This window comes from Myotis daubentonii, chromosome 5, assembly GCF_963259705.1.
Source record: "Myotis daubentonii chromosome 5, mMyoDau2.1, whole genome shotgun sequence".
Classification (NCBI taxonomy): Eukaryota; Metazoa; Chordata; class Mammalia; order Chiroptera; family Vespertilionidae; genus Myotis; species Myotis daubentonii.
Window position 1 is genome coordinate 108,385,602 of NC_081844.1, and position 13,331 is coordinate 108,398,932.

The window sequence follows — 13,331 nt, forward strand, 5'->3', positions numbered from 1 at the left end:
AATCGTGTACAACGCACCGTTCCCCGTGCTGGAATGCAAACTGCTGTGAAATCTTTTATTTTCGTTTCGTGACACAACATCAATTTCATGAGTACTTTGAAGGGGCCATTAGGGAAAACAAAAACCAAATTTGGGTCATTTAAGAAACGTTTTCACCACAATTACCACCCAGGCCGTTCCATCCAGGGGTTTTCCCAGGCAGAGAAGTGGACGTTCTGGTTGCTCCGCCCATGGCTTTCGCCTCAGGCTGTCTGGTCTGCAGGCAGGTCCACGGCCAGGAGTGGGCCAGGCGCCAGGGCTCCTCCAAGGACAGGTGAGTCCCGCTGGGCTTCGGGTCCACAGTGAGGGTCGAGGGAGCAGACTCAGCAGCAGGCCTCTGACCAGACCTGTTCCCTCGCGCCCCCGGAGTTAACACCCCCAAAGCGGAACTGAGACCTTTAGAAACCCTTCATGATGTGGCCACAGGGCGTGCAAGTGCCCTCCGGCCTCTGGTGAAGGACTGGCATGTGGGCCCGGGTCACCCTCTGGGGAACAGAGGAGGTGCAGGTGCACGTCTGGGACCGAGAGCAAGAGCCCCCACGGCTGTCCTACAAGGCGGTGGCGCAAGCCCTCCCGCACCCGCACGCTCGCCCGGACAGGGCACTGCTGGGCGCCCTCCCTGTGCTTCCGGCTGTTTGTCGTTCGCTCAGCAAGCTCAGGGGCGGACGGAGCCCTGCTCTGGCTTTGGCTCAGCCAGGACAAGAGCCACAGGTGTGCGGGCCTCACCTGTTGTGTCAGCCAGCAGGCCGTCAGCGGGGTCGCACGGACCCCATCGGTCCCGAGCTCAGAGTTGCTCTCCACCTCAGGTCCCAGTGGCGGGTTGTCCTGACGGCCACTCGCCTTCCCCAGCAGCCACGCCTGACGGCAGTCCAGGCGCACCTGGGCCCTCACCTGACCGGCGCTGAAGGCTCCCAGGGCCACCTTCCAGAGGGGCCTGCACTGGGGCCTAGGGAGGGCCCGGCCAGTGTCTGACCAGGTAAGTGGCCACTGGCTGTTCCGAGGGGTGCCACCCTCTGTCCTTGGTGCTGCCAGGGCTGACACACAGCCCAGGGACACATGAAATGGCTGGGCCTGGACTATCGGGCTTGACAGTGAGGGCACGCATCAGGAACAGGTCCTGGGCTGTACAGCCCACTCCCCGCCCAGCCATCCCCCATCTGCAATGCCCAGGAGGGCCAGCAGGGGACTGGGCCCCACGTGCCAGGGCAACTCTACCCTCACCCCAGCCCCTGTCACTGTGGTTCCGGCCTGAGGCTGCCAAGGGCCCTGCCCCCTCCCCATGTTGGCTGTGGGCTGGAGGATAAAGTCGCCAAGCCTGCTGAAGCCAGCGGGGCAGGAACACAGAAGGAAGCTTGGCCCAGGGCTGCGGAGACCTGCCAAGATGCCAGTCCTGTCTTTGCAGAGCAGCACCGGTGGGGGAGGGAGCTCCTGCCACCCAGGCTCTCCCAAGGGCGCCCCACAGAGACCCCCAACCCCAACCAGGACCCAGCATCCTAAAGTCCTAACAGACCACACAGTCAGCACGACTATGACAACGAGCGGCAAACCGGGGTGGGACCCGAGGGAGGCGTGGGGACACAACCTCCCCAACGGGCCAGGGCTGAGAGGCCCAGCCTCCCAGCGGAGCAGAGCCCAGTGGCCTCTCTCCCGTCCTGCCCCTGCCCCTCAGCACCAGGCCACAGACCCTCTGACCCGCTCAGCCCCTCCGCAGTCAGGAGCCCCCAGCACAAGAGGAGGCAGGAAAAGACCCCAGCCCCTCGGGACGTCCCCCCTGAAGGTCCCTTTCCAGTTCCTTTGAGGTCATCTGATGAGGGATTCTGTCTAACACAGATGCTGAACTCGCTTCAACCATCTTGGCGCAGCCACACTCCCCAAGTGGCCCTGAGCTTTACTTGCTGTGTGCCTCAAGTTTACCCCGAATGAGAAGGCTCTGATGCAGGGTGGAGGTGGTCCCTTCCGGGGCCTGCGCTTCAGGAGTGACTGGGGAAACTTACCCAGGACGCCTCCCGGGGACCTCCCTTGCTTCAGGAGGGAGCCAGCAGAGGCGAGAATCTACCTACAAAGGCCTGTCAACTCCTGTCTAGTCAATGGAAAAACAGGTCCGGGGACCCACGTGCTCCATCCAGAAAGGCAGCGGAGTGTTCAGGGAAGATGAAGCCGCGGGGCCACGTCCCCGTGGGGATGTCGCCACCAGCCTGGGGCTCGTGGCGGGCCCAGGGCGGGTGCTAGGAGCCCTCCCGGAAGCTGTGGATCTGTGTGGAGTACTTGTGCAGGTGGCCCTCGGGCTGGGCCTCCGGGGCCCCCAGGGCGCCCCCGGCCGCCTGCTGCTGCTGGTAGTGCTGGTAGAGCTTAGGGCCAGGTCCCTCCAGGCCCGGGAGGCGACCGCTGGACATGGTCAGGATGGTGGCCGTCAGCGACTTGATGTAGTTCTTGGCCAGCGTGAGGGTCTCGATCTTGGAGAGTTTCTTGTCGGCGCGCACGTGCGGGATGACCTCGCGCAGCGCCTGGAAGGCGTTGTTGAGCGTGTGCATGCGCTGCCGCTCGCGCTCGTTGCTCTCCAGCCGCCGCTGGACGCTGCTCTCCCGCCGGCCAGCCTGGCCCGAGAGCCCCGGCCGCCGGCGCCCGCCCTCCGCCCGCACCCCCTGCGCCCGCGCGGTCCGGCTCCGCAGACCCTTGGCCAGCGGGGCCCCGGAGCCCGGCTGGGGCCTGTCGGGGGTCTGCTCCCCTGGGGTGGCCTCTGTGTTCTGCGGAGGCACCCGGCGCCTGGGGGGCCGGTTCTTGGTCTTCATGGCTGCAGACTGGTTGTCCCAGGGGGTGGTGGCTCTGAGGGGGGCCCTTGGAGCTGAAATCCAGAACACAGGCCACCCCGTGGTCACTCGGTGGGCCAGTGGACACTTGAACAGCCAGCGGACACTCAGGGCAGCTGCCCACAGCAGCCTCCTCGCTGCCCAGTGGCCGCTGACCGCTTGGTGCGCAGTGACCCAGGCTGCTTCTCATTGACACACCCCCGTGTTCCTATTGGATCTCATGGTGACCCCTCAAACCTTTCCCTGACCTGACGGCCCCCTCTCCCCCTGAGTGAGGCGTCCTGAGCCCCAGACTTTTCTCTGGCTGCTGCTTCTCACGGCCCCCAAGTGCCTCCTGGGTTTAGGAGTCAGGCCACTCAGCGCTGTAACCCCTCCCAGCTCCGAGGTGCCCTGACCGACTGGCCCCGATTGCGGCCACCGCATCGACTGCACTGCCCGGCTGCATGTCACACGCAGGGACAGCACCGGGCCAGCTGCTGTAGACATGGGTGAGCAGAGGTCCGCAGGGGCCAGCGCCTGCAGCAGCCCCCGGGGCTAAGCCGTGGAGGGTCCCAGTCAGGGCTCTGGGCCCAGACCTCCCACCCAGGTTCCTCTCCAGACCCCACAGGCCCTGACCTGGGTCCTCTCCCCGCGGCTCCCCCACCGCCGACCCCTACCCCGTTACCTGGGGATCAGCGACCGCGCGCACCAGGGCTGTCCACGGGGGACAAGGACACGTCGCTTTAGCCGCCCCAGGCGGGGCCGCGGCCACATGTAAATGAGCCCGCGGGGCGGGGCCGGGGCGGGGCCGGTGTCCGCGGAGGCGGCGCGGGGCGCGCACCTGGGGACCCAGCCCGGGTCGCGCCCCCACCCCCGCCGCGGAGCCCAGGCCGCGGCTGGGGAGACTGAGGCCTCCCGGCGAGCCCAGCGGCGCGGAGAGGAAGCCGGCACTGCACTGGCGGCCGCACCTGACCGTGGGGTTAAGGCTCGGAACGCGGAGCCCGTCTGGAGAATTCGCGGAGGAGCGTGTTTAATAATGCGTTTCCTAAACGGGAAGCGGCCACGTCCTCCAGGAGCAGGAGCCCAAGTTCCGGCGAACCCGGCAGCGCCCGCCCGGGGGCTCTGCGACACCCCCTCTCCCACCCCCACCCGCCGCCCGGGTCCGGCTGCCAGGGGAGGAGCCCCGCCCGCGGAGCACCTGGGCGCCGCCTGCGCGCACGTCGCCGAGAAATAACTGGCCGCCGGTGTTAGGTCTCCGGGGAGCCGGCAGGCAGCTTGGGCGCAAACCCGGCCCTGCCACCCACGTGCTTTACCGAGCGCACTGTTCACGGGCGCGTGGAAAGCGTCTGGCTCGGCTCCTTGGGGGCTGACAGGACGCGCCCCCAGTGCAGGGAGCCCGTGGCCGGTGGCGCAGGAGCCTGTGCCCCACCCCCGCAGGGTCAGGGTCAGCGCTGTCCCTCGCTGCCTGTCTTGGGCATCTCTGAAGGGGGGGTCACGGCTCCCCATCTCCTCCCTGAGGGTCACATGGGAGTTCTTATAACCCGAGTTGGGGCCAGGTGTGGTCAGTCTTGGTAAGAGCCTGGCAGGTGCTCTTGGCCGCTGGGACCAGGAGAGCAAGGCCCGCGATGGGGATGAGGGCCACTCGGGGCACAGAAAGGCTGGTTTGGAGCGGATTCGCCTCTTGGTTTGCTCACTGGATGCTGGACCTCAGGAACTAAAATGCTTCTGAAACCATCAAAGGCTTCGGATTACAGCCACGCGTTAAGGCAGCACAAATTCGCGTGAAAGCTGTTTCCCAGTCACCACGGTCTGTTCTCAGGGCGCGTGGGATTCAGGTCTGTCTCGGAAAAGGGCATCTGGAGACCAGGGCAGTGCCAGCGACCCACCCAGGGCCTCCGTGTTAAAATTACAGAATAAACACAGCAACAGAATTTATAAATATATAACTATATTTATTTTGAATATTAAATAGTTTTTAAATTACAAGCAATTTATTGAATCACACTATGCATCAATATACAGTAAAAATCTTACAATTTAAAAATGTACACAATTTAAACTGAAAGTTCATTAACTGTTAGACTGCCGTGAATACTCTTACGATCGTGTTAAAGTCCAACAGGGAAGCCGCACAGTGTGACTGCCCCTGGGTCCTCTGAGACCTACTAGGCATGTCCAGCCATTCCAGTAACGGCTGGTGGCAGTTCAATACTGTCAACACATCTTTGAGGATTTATTCATACGTTAAAGAGAACTTTCCTTTTAATAGCCAAAACTTGAGCCAACCCCATCACAACCTAGGAAGACTGTGTGAGATTCAGGTCTGAAGGAACTACAGCATTCCTACTCGAAGGCTACTTCTCAGAAGGCGCGTGTCTTGCAGCCCCTGAGCCGGTTTGCTTCTGGGGTTTTCAGATGACCGGCTGAGCCGCGTTAGCCAGGAGCTGCTCCCTCACACCTGGGCCCTCAGGGCAAACATGCGGCAAGTCATTAACCCTACACACACCCTATGAACATAATACTAAGAGGCTTTTAAAGGTGTTTCATGGCAGCAAGACATAGAAAGACTTGTCTTAGATAAACCCATTTCCATAGAAACAGTCACCTGTACATTTAAAATGAACAAGTTTTCAATTCAGCGTTGCTGAGCTGCTTCACCCTGAAGATGAATGGCTTCTTCCCAGACCACAGTCCAAGTGTCAGAAGGATTTGGGAGCACTTTTCTACATTCTTTTTGACTTACAACAGTCATTGATAACACAAGTTAACACCTAGCTAGGAAGGAAATGAAGGTTAGATTTGTACCATGGGATTAAACTCCACCAAAGTAGGACTCACTGAAACCTGATCAATTCCAAGGGAGGCCAGGAAATGTTGTGAGGCAGGTATGTCAAACCCCACCCGTATTCCCTAGAGAATCACTGATTTATTTCACTGCATAACTTACTAGAGCAAGTACTGCTTGAAAACCCACTACTTTTATACAACTGAGTAAAAAAAAAGAACAAAGCACACACTGGCATTTCAAAAATGGGCTGAAAATTTTAGTGTACACGATGTATTTCCTGTGTATTGCTTGAGATTTCAAAAGAACATGTTCACGCACGTGTTCATTATAAATATAAAATATTCCCCACCATGCAACCCCACAGTAAGATCTACTCCAACCCCTCCCCCCCAACTCAATATATAAAATGCCTTTTTGGCAATTATGAGAGTGACACAGGCTTAAAATAAATAAAAATGAGAATTATGTTGTTAAAATCTCCTTGATTGTAGTGAAAAACGGTCAACCCAAAAACACCAGATTTAGCCTGGGCTGACTGTATAAGAAGACTATATATTCTATAGATCGGCTTGATTTTAGTCATTAAGTCTGAACCCCTTAAACCTATACTTTGAAAAAGCTAGTATAATGGCCTTATTTCTCTCTAAACCAAGCTGGTAGTTAGATGTAAAAATTCAGAAAGCTCAGGAAGTCTCCATAAGTAAGAAACTCAGAGTTTGGCAACTTTGGCAAAATCACCTTCTAATGCCCTGTTAACTTTTCAAAGTGCACACCACAGGGTCCAGCTCCCAGCAGCGCCCCCCCCCCCCCCCCCGCCCCCCGTGGTACTCCGTGCTCACAGCAAGTGGGGAGAAGGGCTCTTCTCCATCGGAAGCCTCTCGCTCTGGAACGTTATTGCTAGTGTAAGAAGTTAGTGGAGTGAACCAGAATTGGTAATAAGGATCAACATTTACTACGGACCCTCTAGCCAGTGTACACGTTTGCATCTCGCCCCGGGACGGCGTTCCTGTGACTTACACCCCGGCTGGAGTGGGACAGCACCTCAGCACCGGGAACACTGGGGAAGGGCAGCCTGTAGGGCCTGCAGACCTGGCTTCAGGACGGACACGCCGAGCCCCCCCAGCGCAGCGCTGCTCTAGCCCCTGGGAACTCCGCGAGGTCAGAGCAGGACTCAGAACTGCAGGAGGAGGCCACCAACGCTAGGAGGTTGCACTGGACACACGTGTCCTTTTCCAAGCAAGGGGAGAACTCGGTGCTTAACGCAGACGGGAGGGTCAGTGCAGTGCGCCCGGGGTGGCGTCTGGGTGAGCGGCCGGCAGGGCTGCCCAGCTTCCGGCCAGGAGGACATGCTGGCTGTGGAGGCTCTGCCGCTGTCCCCCGTCCCTCCTTCCTCAGTTGCGGGATGGGATGCAGGGCATCTCCTCGGCTGCAGACACCAGCCACCTGGACGTGACTTGCCTCGGAGGGGTTCTAGGGGAAAGTTCCGCTCTGGGGGTATTAAGAGCTCAACACCAGAGGCTGAGCTTTTACAAACAGAATCAAACCCTCTGTCACCAGAGCCCTGGGGGAGCAGCTCCTCCCTCCGTGTTCCCACCTTCCTGCGGAAGGAGTTCCAAGGACACGGAAGCCACAGCAGCCTGCGCTTCTGAAAGCCAAGCAGGTGTCCAGTGACGGCAGCTGGAGGGAAGTGCCTCTGGGGGAAGGGCCCGGCACCGCACAGTCTAACCAGCACTCAGTGCTGGGGCGCACCACCTGTTGGTGTTTCCCCAAAGGGTTTAAAAATCGGGGTGGGGAATCGCACAGAGGCTGCAAGGCCCTCAGCTCCTCAGAGAAGCTACAGGGAAACCACCGCGTCGAGAAGAGACAACAGGGGTTCCAGCCCATCGACCACAGAGCAGTCTCTCTGGGCTCATCAAAACCTTTCCTATGAGGCTCGAAGCACTAGCGTTCGGAATCAGTTATCGTTTACGAAAGAGGACCATCTGTAACTCCAGCAACTCTAAGGACTGCACACACTCCACACATTTCAGCTTACAAGTACCATGCAGAGCAAACAAACTATAAAACAACCAGAAAATCAAACTAGTGGGTAGCACCAGCTTGACCTGCCTTATTTTCCTTGAATAACTTAAGATTCTGTACAATATCAGGGACTTTTAGAACATGTACCCACAGTGCAATTACAGAAGCAATTAGTGATTTCTTACAAATAATAAATATGGCTCACGGTGCCCAGTCCCACCACGCGTCCTCTGGGCCCGTGCGCAGACGGCTGCACGGGTGTGGACAGAGAACCCCACGTGGAAACCAGAAACAGCCGGGGGCCCACAGTTCTCCACGCACCTGAGCAGTGCCAGCCCTCCCCAAGGAAGACCAGAGCCCAGGTGTCTTTAGTGGTGAGGGCGGCTGCAGGCGCACAGCTGCCAGGGCAGCAAACCACGCGAGACAGGACCCTGGCTCCCCAGACGGGACTCCTGCCGTGGGTACAGGTTCGGGGCCCAGTGCTGGCTCCCTCTCTGCCTCTGAGTCTCTCTCCCTGTCCCGCCTCAGCAGATGTCGCGTGGATGGCGTTGTTCGGTGGGCAGCACAGGCCCGCCGCCGCGGGGAAGCAGCCTGGAACCTGAGAGTGCATCACCATCCACCTAATCTTTTTCTCCATCTTCACTGCTTCCTGTTTAGGAGAGAGCAAGCAGAGCGGGGTTAGGGATCGTCCCAGATAAAACAGTCGGGGTAGCATCTGAGCTGCACGGCAGAAAAAGGAACTGAAGCTGCGAGTGCGGACGCCCAGCACCTGCCAAGCCCCAGGCGTTCTTCCCAGGGCAGCAAGCACATCTGCTCAGCTCCCACGCTGGGTCAATGTCGAGGCTGAGGGCGCAGGAGAGAGCGGGTCTGGCCGGCACACGGCTGCCCTCTGACAGGCGTTGGTCATGCCCATTATCTAATCGGCACAATTAAGCGCAGCACGGACACAAACAGAAGCTTTATGTTTCCTCGTTATTATTTGATCTGCAAACTTCAAATAAAAAAATGTACCTCTTAACGTTTATCTTCCAATCTAGTTATGGGGAAGAAAGGGTCCGTATGTTCAGATAATACAACTTCAAATGTGCCCTGCCCGTGCCTGCCCACCCAGGCCTCTGGTATCGCACGAGGACCAAGACTTAATGGCAAAATCAACATTCCTGGGGAAAACCAGGTGAATTTGGGCTCAATCCCAAACCTGGGGCCAAGTGTTCTTAGGAGCATAGCCTTCTGAAGAGCTGCTTCTAGGGGAGGAGGAACTGGAGACAGGGGTGGGCTAGCCAGGAGCAAAAGCAGAAAAAGGGAGGGAGATGGCCCTCACACGGGGGCAAGTCCCGCTTCTGCCCAGGCCAGCCAGCCCAGCAGGGGCAGCGAGGGGATGCCTGCAAGTAGTCCTGAGCCCCGGGAGTAACAGGGTCTGGAAGGTGGGATGTGGCCCCGCAGGCTGCACAGAGAACTGTCCATAACCTACCCCGCCAGGCAAGCAGCAGGTTAACATGCATTCAGGGACAGGGGGACGGGTCTCCCAGGACGGCCCTGGGCCAGCACCCCCTCACCTCCTGGCTCAATATCCGAGTCGGTAAGATGTGTGAGAGAAAAGCTGGCGATGCTGGCGGGAGAGATGGAGAACCGGGAGTACGGCGCCGCCTGGGGCCAGCTCTGCTCCGCGCTCCGGGGCGGTGGCGGTGGAGAAAAGTACTTAGACGTCTGCAGAGATGGCTTGGAACTAAGGAGGTTACTCGTTGTCTTTGACATAAAAGAGTCTGGGGAGAAGTCGTCATCCCATTCAAAGCCTCCACCTACAAAGACAAAATGAGACATCATTCTCCTGTGATCGGCTGATGATAAAGAACAGAGAGCAAACACACAAGTGCACCCTGCAGCTCAGCAAACACGCGCGGCCAACAGGTGGTGTGCCGTGGGTCCCGTAAAGCAACAGTGAAGTCATCTTCAAATGTTTACATTCACAATGCACTCTTTTTAGTTGATTTTAAACCCGTCTGTGAAGTGAAATACCTTCTTCATCGGTGGAACTTTCAGAATTTATGCCCCTGCTCAGGTAGGGGGAACCCGATGACGGTGCTGGACTGCTCCGCTCAGGGCCACGCGCTTCGGCCCCGCCGTGTCCCAGCTCTTTGGTTGGGGTCTCCTGAAAAGACAAGCAAAAAGCCCGTCAGGAAGCGCCGGCCCCGGGAGCCGCAGGTGCACGCATCACAGGCCGCGGGGGGTCTGACCGACCGGCTGGGAAATGCTCATCTTAAAGGAGGGGGATAGGAACACACAGCCCTCTCTCCCACTGACGCAGCTCCAAAGCCCGGGCAGAGTACACGAGGCAGCGATGTGGGCCTCTGAGAAGCAAGCAGTCGCAGGCCGGTCGGGAAGAAGCCGGAACTCAAAGATAGCAAACGGCAGTGAGTTTCACCCCCGCCCCTGCCCCGACCACAGCTCCTGGCCTGGACTGAGCCTGCCCTGTGCCCGTGCCATTCTCTGGCCGGACTGGCTCCGGGACGGCAGTCCCCCGACCGCGCCATCTCAGTGCTGTAGAGTGTGGTGTGCCGTTTCAGGCCAGATCTGCCATGCGTACTTGGAAGCAAGCGAGAGCTCAGAAACAGCTTGATGGGGCTGCTTTTCTGGGTGCCTCGCTCTCTGCGGGGTCTCTGGTGCTCCCGGTGGGGCTCTGGCCCCCCACTGCACTGCACACTTCGTGCAGCTCCGCAGGGGAGCTGAGGGGTTCTCCTCGCTCTGGGGATCACAGGCCCTCTGGGTGGAGAGAGCATTTGCCCCCTCACGACCACAGGAGCCGCGCACCCCTACTGCTGCCACCCTGGGATGGCCTGGGGCTGGGACCGAGAAAGGGAATAAAAAAGGACGTCTTCTCCCCTTTCTGGCAGCAGGATACCCCCCTGCTGCTTTCAGAACCAGAACCAAAGGGCTCCTGAGCCCTCTGCTGATTCCAGGGCCCGCTCTGCACTCTGGGGCTGAGTCCAAACAGCACAGCAAACGCCTTAAAGAGAGAACCCCCACCACGAGGGCTTAAACATTAACACGTGCATAAATAATCTAAGGATCAAAGAGGAAGCCGTGAGGAAAATTAGGAAGTATTTTGAACAGAATAAAAATACAACATTAACATTTGTGGGATGCAGCTAACACATAGAGGGATGTTTATAACATGAAATGCTCATATTAGAAAGAAGAAAGGTCTTACATGCTAAGTGTCTTCCTTAAGAGTCTAGAAAAAGAAAAGCAAAATAAATCTAAAGCAACTGGAAGGAAATAAATGACACAGCAGAAATCAATAAAATTGAAAAGAAAATAAGAAAAAACACTATGAAATCCAAAGCAGTTCTTCAAACAGATCAATAAATCTACACAATCTCTTTCAAAAAGAGAAATACTGCCCACCTTCTTTTATGAGACCAGTGAGCATCTCCTCGTGAGGGTAATCAAAACGAGCCACAGCAGAGCACCCTGCACACACGGAGGCACCAGCAGGTGAGGGGGCACAGAGGTCACGATCCGGGGCTCAACACAGACAGGTGTCAGTTCTCCTCCAGCTGAGCTTTAGGTTTCATGCAATTCCCGTCAAAATCCAAGTAGGATTTTTGTTTTTAGCTACAGACAAGCTGATTCTAAAATCTATAAGGCAAATTACAGGAACTACAGAAGCCAAAACAATTTTAAAAAGGAGGAAAAATGATAGAGGAATCACACCCCTGATTTTAAGACGTAATCACAAGAGTGAGGTATTGGCAAAGAGATAAATACACAAGTCAGTGGAACAGAACAAAAAGTTCAGAAATAGACCCATAGAGAGATGATCATTTAATTTTTGACGAAAGTGCAAAGGCTGTTCAATGGACAGCGAGCAGTCTTGTCAACAGACAGCACTGGAACAGCTGCACACACATCCCAACATAAAACAACGCACCCCAACCTAAACCTTACACAGAAATCAACTCAAAATGTGTAACAGATCTAAACATAGAACTTAGAGAAAATATTCAGGATCTAGGGGTTGGTGAAGGGTGCTCAGACATAACAAAAGTATGAGCCAGCCCGGCCGGTGTGGCTCAGTGGTTGAGCATTGACCTAGGAACCAGGAGGTCATGGTTCAATTCCTGGTCAGGGCACATGCCCGGTTTGCAGGCTCAATCCCCAGTGGGGGGCATGCAGAAGGCAGCCAATTGATGATTCTCTCATCATTGATGTTTCTATCTTTCTCCCACTCCCTTCCTCTCTCTGAAATCAATAAAAACAGATTTTAAAAAATTATGATCTATTAAAAAAAGTGATAAATGGGAGTCCATCAAAATTTAAAACTTTTGTTCTGTGAAAGACAACCTACAGACTGGGAGAAATATTTCCAAACCATGGATCTGACAAAGGACTCATATCTAGAATTTATTAAAAAACTCAAACAAAACTCAAAACACAGAGAATCCAGGTAAGAAAATGGGCAAAAGATGGGGCATTTCACCGAAAAGGACGTACAGACAGCAAATGAGTGCAGGGAATAAATGCGCAATGAAGAGTCGTGCAGCCTCACTGGCCAGCCACAGGGAAATGAATTTAAGATCACGACTGAGGCTATTGGAAAAGCTAAAATAAAAGAGAGCGACAACACCAAATACCGGGGAAGATAGAGAGAAACTGAACCCCCTGCACTGCGGATGGGAGTGGTACAGCCTCTGTGGCAAAGGTCGTTTTCTTTAAAAAACTGAACACACACTTACCATACAGCCCAGCAGTCACCCCTGGCGTTCACCCCCGCCCCCATCTATGTCCACTCGAAAACCTGCACACAGTTGTTCCAAGGGGAAAAACCACACTGTCCCTCAGCAGACGAATGCCGAGACCACTGGCACCCACTCGCGGAACAGCGCTCAGCCTCACAGAGGCAGGCACTACCGACCCGTGCGCCTCGGTGGGTTCGAAGGCATCACACGCCGGAGAGAGGCCAGCCTCCGAAGGTTGTATGCTGTGAAGTCCACGGAGACGACATTCTCGCCCGAGGAGGCACAAAGCTGAGAGAGAGGCCTGACGGTCTCAGTCCCAGACTAACACACAGGGAGGGCGGGCGGCTCTAAGGAGACGAGGGCCAAGGACTCCCACACCTTCTGGAACACAAAGGAGTCCCATTCAGGTGTGTCTGTGGCTGAGCTTTCCTCACCATCTAGCTCATTCAGGAAGCAAATTCAAGGACTAGAGATTAGTCGACAAAGAATATTTTTTTAAAAAGTGTGAATTACAGGCTGGTTCATTTTTAAAGAAGGCAAAGTCTGAGCCCACCTCGTGTGGTGCACAGCGGCCGCCTGCTCCACAGTGGGGAGGAGGACAGGAGGAGGGAGGAGGGCAGGAGGGGGGAGGAGGGCAGGAGGGGGGAGGAGGGCAGGAGGGGGAGGAGGGCAGGAGGGGGGAGGAGGGCAGGAGGGGGGAGGAGGGCAGGAGGGGGGAGGGCAGGAGAGGGGAGGAGGGCAGGAGGGGGGGGAGGGCAGGAGGGGGAGGAGGGCAGGAGGGGGAGGAGGGCAGGAGGGGGAGGAGGGCAGGAGGGGGGAGGGCAGGAGGAGGGAGGAGGGCAGGAGGGGGGAAGGCAGGAGGGGGGCAGGAGGGGGAGGAGGGCAGGAGGGGGGAGGGGGGCAGGAGGGGGGAGGGGGGCAGGAGGGGGGAGGGCAGGAGGGGGGAGGGGGGCAGGA

General features: G+C 57.0%; 2 protein-coding genes across 9 annotated transcripts in view; both read right to left on the reverse strand.

Annotated features, from left to right (window-relative positions):
• Positions 1–27: 27 nt before the first annotated feature.
• On the reverse strand, positions 28–3,746 carry BHLHA15 (basic helix-loop-helix family member a15). Its single transcript, XM_059699287.1, has 2 exons — positions 3,511–3,746; positions 28–2,881 (listed from the first exon to the last, which is right to left on the reverse strand). The coding sequence occupies exon 2, from the start codon at positions 2,826–2,828 to the stop codon at positions 2,265–2,267; it is 564 nt and encodes a 187-aa protein (XP_059555270.1). The 5' UTR covers positions 2,829–2,881; positions 3,511–3,746; the 3' UTR covers positions 28–2,264.
• A 1,010-nt stretch (positions 3,747–4,756) lies between these two features.
• The window catches only part of LMTK2 (lemur tyrosine kinase 2), a 60,529-nt gene continuing 51,954 nt past the window's right edge, over positions 4,757–13,331 (reverse strand). For all 8 annotated transcript variants that reach the window (XM_059699250.1, XM_059699249.1, XM_059699248.1 and 5 more), the window contains 3 exons: positions 9,652–9,784; positions 9,192–9,434; positions 4,757–8,284 (listed from right to left, as the gene is read on the reverse strand). In XM_059699250.1, the coding sequence (XP_059555233.1) occupies positions 8,256–8,284; positions 9,192–9,434; positions 9,652–9,784 (405 nt within the window). In that variant the 3' untranslated portion in view covers positions 4,757–8,255. The remainder of the gene's footprint in view (positions 8,285–9,191; positions 9,435–9,651; positions 9,785–13,331) is intronic.